The 762-nt window shown below is 37.7% G+C and overlaps 1 protein-coding gene across 1 annotated transcript in view; it reads left to right on the top strand.

Moving 5' to 3' along the window:
• Positions 1–252: 252 nt before the first annotated feature.
• The window catches only part of EMH_0013410 (calcium/calmodulin-dependent 3',5'-cyclic nucleotide phosphodiesterase, putative), a gene marked incomplete at both ends in the record, with an annotated part of 3,401 nt that continues 2,891 nt past the window's right edge, over positions 253–762 (top strand). Inside the window, 2 exons of the mRNA XM_013499821.1 lie at positions 253–343; positions 560–740. Of these exons, the coding sequence (XP_013355275.1) occupies positions 253–343; positions 560–740 (272 nt within the window). The remainder of the gene's footprint in view (positions 344–559; positions 741–762) is intronic.

Below are 762 nucleotides of genomic sequence, written 5' to 3'. Positions count from 1 at the left end.
TTTTTTTTTTTTTTTTTTTTTTTTTTTTTTTTTTTTTTTTTTTTTTTTTTTTTTTTTTTTTTTTATAGGGTTTACTGTGTATGTATGTGTTTGCATGCAGCGCAACATGGGAGCGTGTGCGTCAAGAAAGCAGCCAAACAGAGAAGACAACACAAGCAGAGGATTTAAAGGATATGAGGATAGCTGGTGTTGTTGCTGCTCTTAAGGCCCTAGAAACAGAAATGCAATATAACAGCTCTAAGCTAATCACAGATGAAGCTGCAGAACCTAAACTTATTGATTGCCATCAATATGATGATAAACCCCTCAGGGCTCTACTCGGTATCAACATATACACTCAAGGGTTTAGGGTTTAGGGTTTAGGGTTTAGGGGGAGGGGGAGGGGTTTCAGTTTTTCAGGTGCTAGGGTTTAGGGTTTAGCTTCATTTAGGGTTTAGGGTTTAGGGTTGTTGTTGAGACATTTTTTTTTTTGCTCGCAGTGCATATCTTTATGTTTTTCTAGGGTTTAGGGTTTAGGGTTTAGGGTTTATTAGGGTTTATGTGTGTATACTGTATGCAGAGGAGCAGCAGCGTTTGATTGAGGAGCAAGAGAGAAGAGAATTAGAGTTAGAGTTAGAGAGAGAAGCTGCGCTAGAAGCAGCGAGAAGAGAAGAAGAAGAAAAACAAATAAAAGCAGAAATGGAAAGAAAGGCGCAAGAAGAAGCAGAAAGAAAAGCAAAGGAAGAACAAGAAGAAATACAGTACTTTAGACACATAGATACA

The sequence above is a fragment of the Eimeria mitis genome, genomic scaffold, assembly GCF_000499745.2.
Source record: "Eimeria mitis Houghton genomic scaffold, Emh_scaff471, whole genome shotgun sequence".
NCBI lineage: Eukaryota > Apicomplexa > Conoidasida > Eucoccidiorida > Eimeriidae > Eimeria > Eimeria mitis.
The sequence above is the reverse complement of the archived record's forward strand: the minus strand, read 5'-3'. Positions and strand labels throughout refer to the sequence as shown.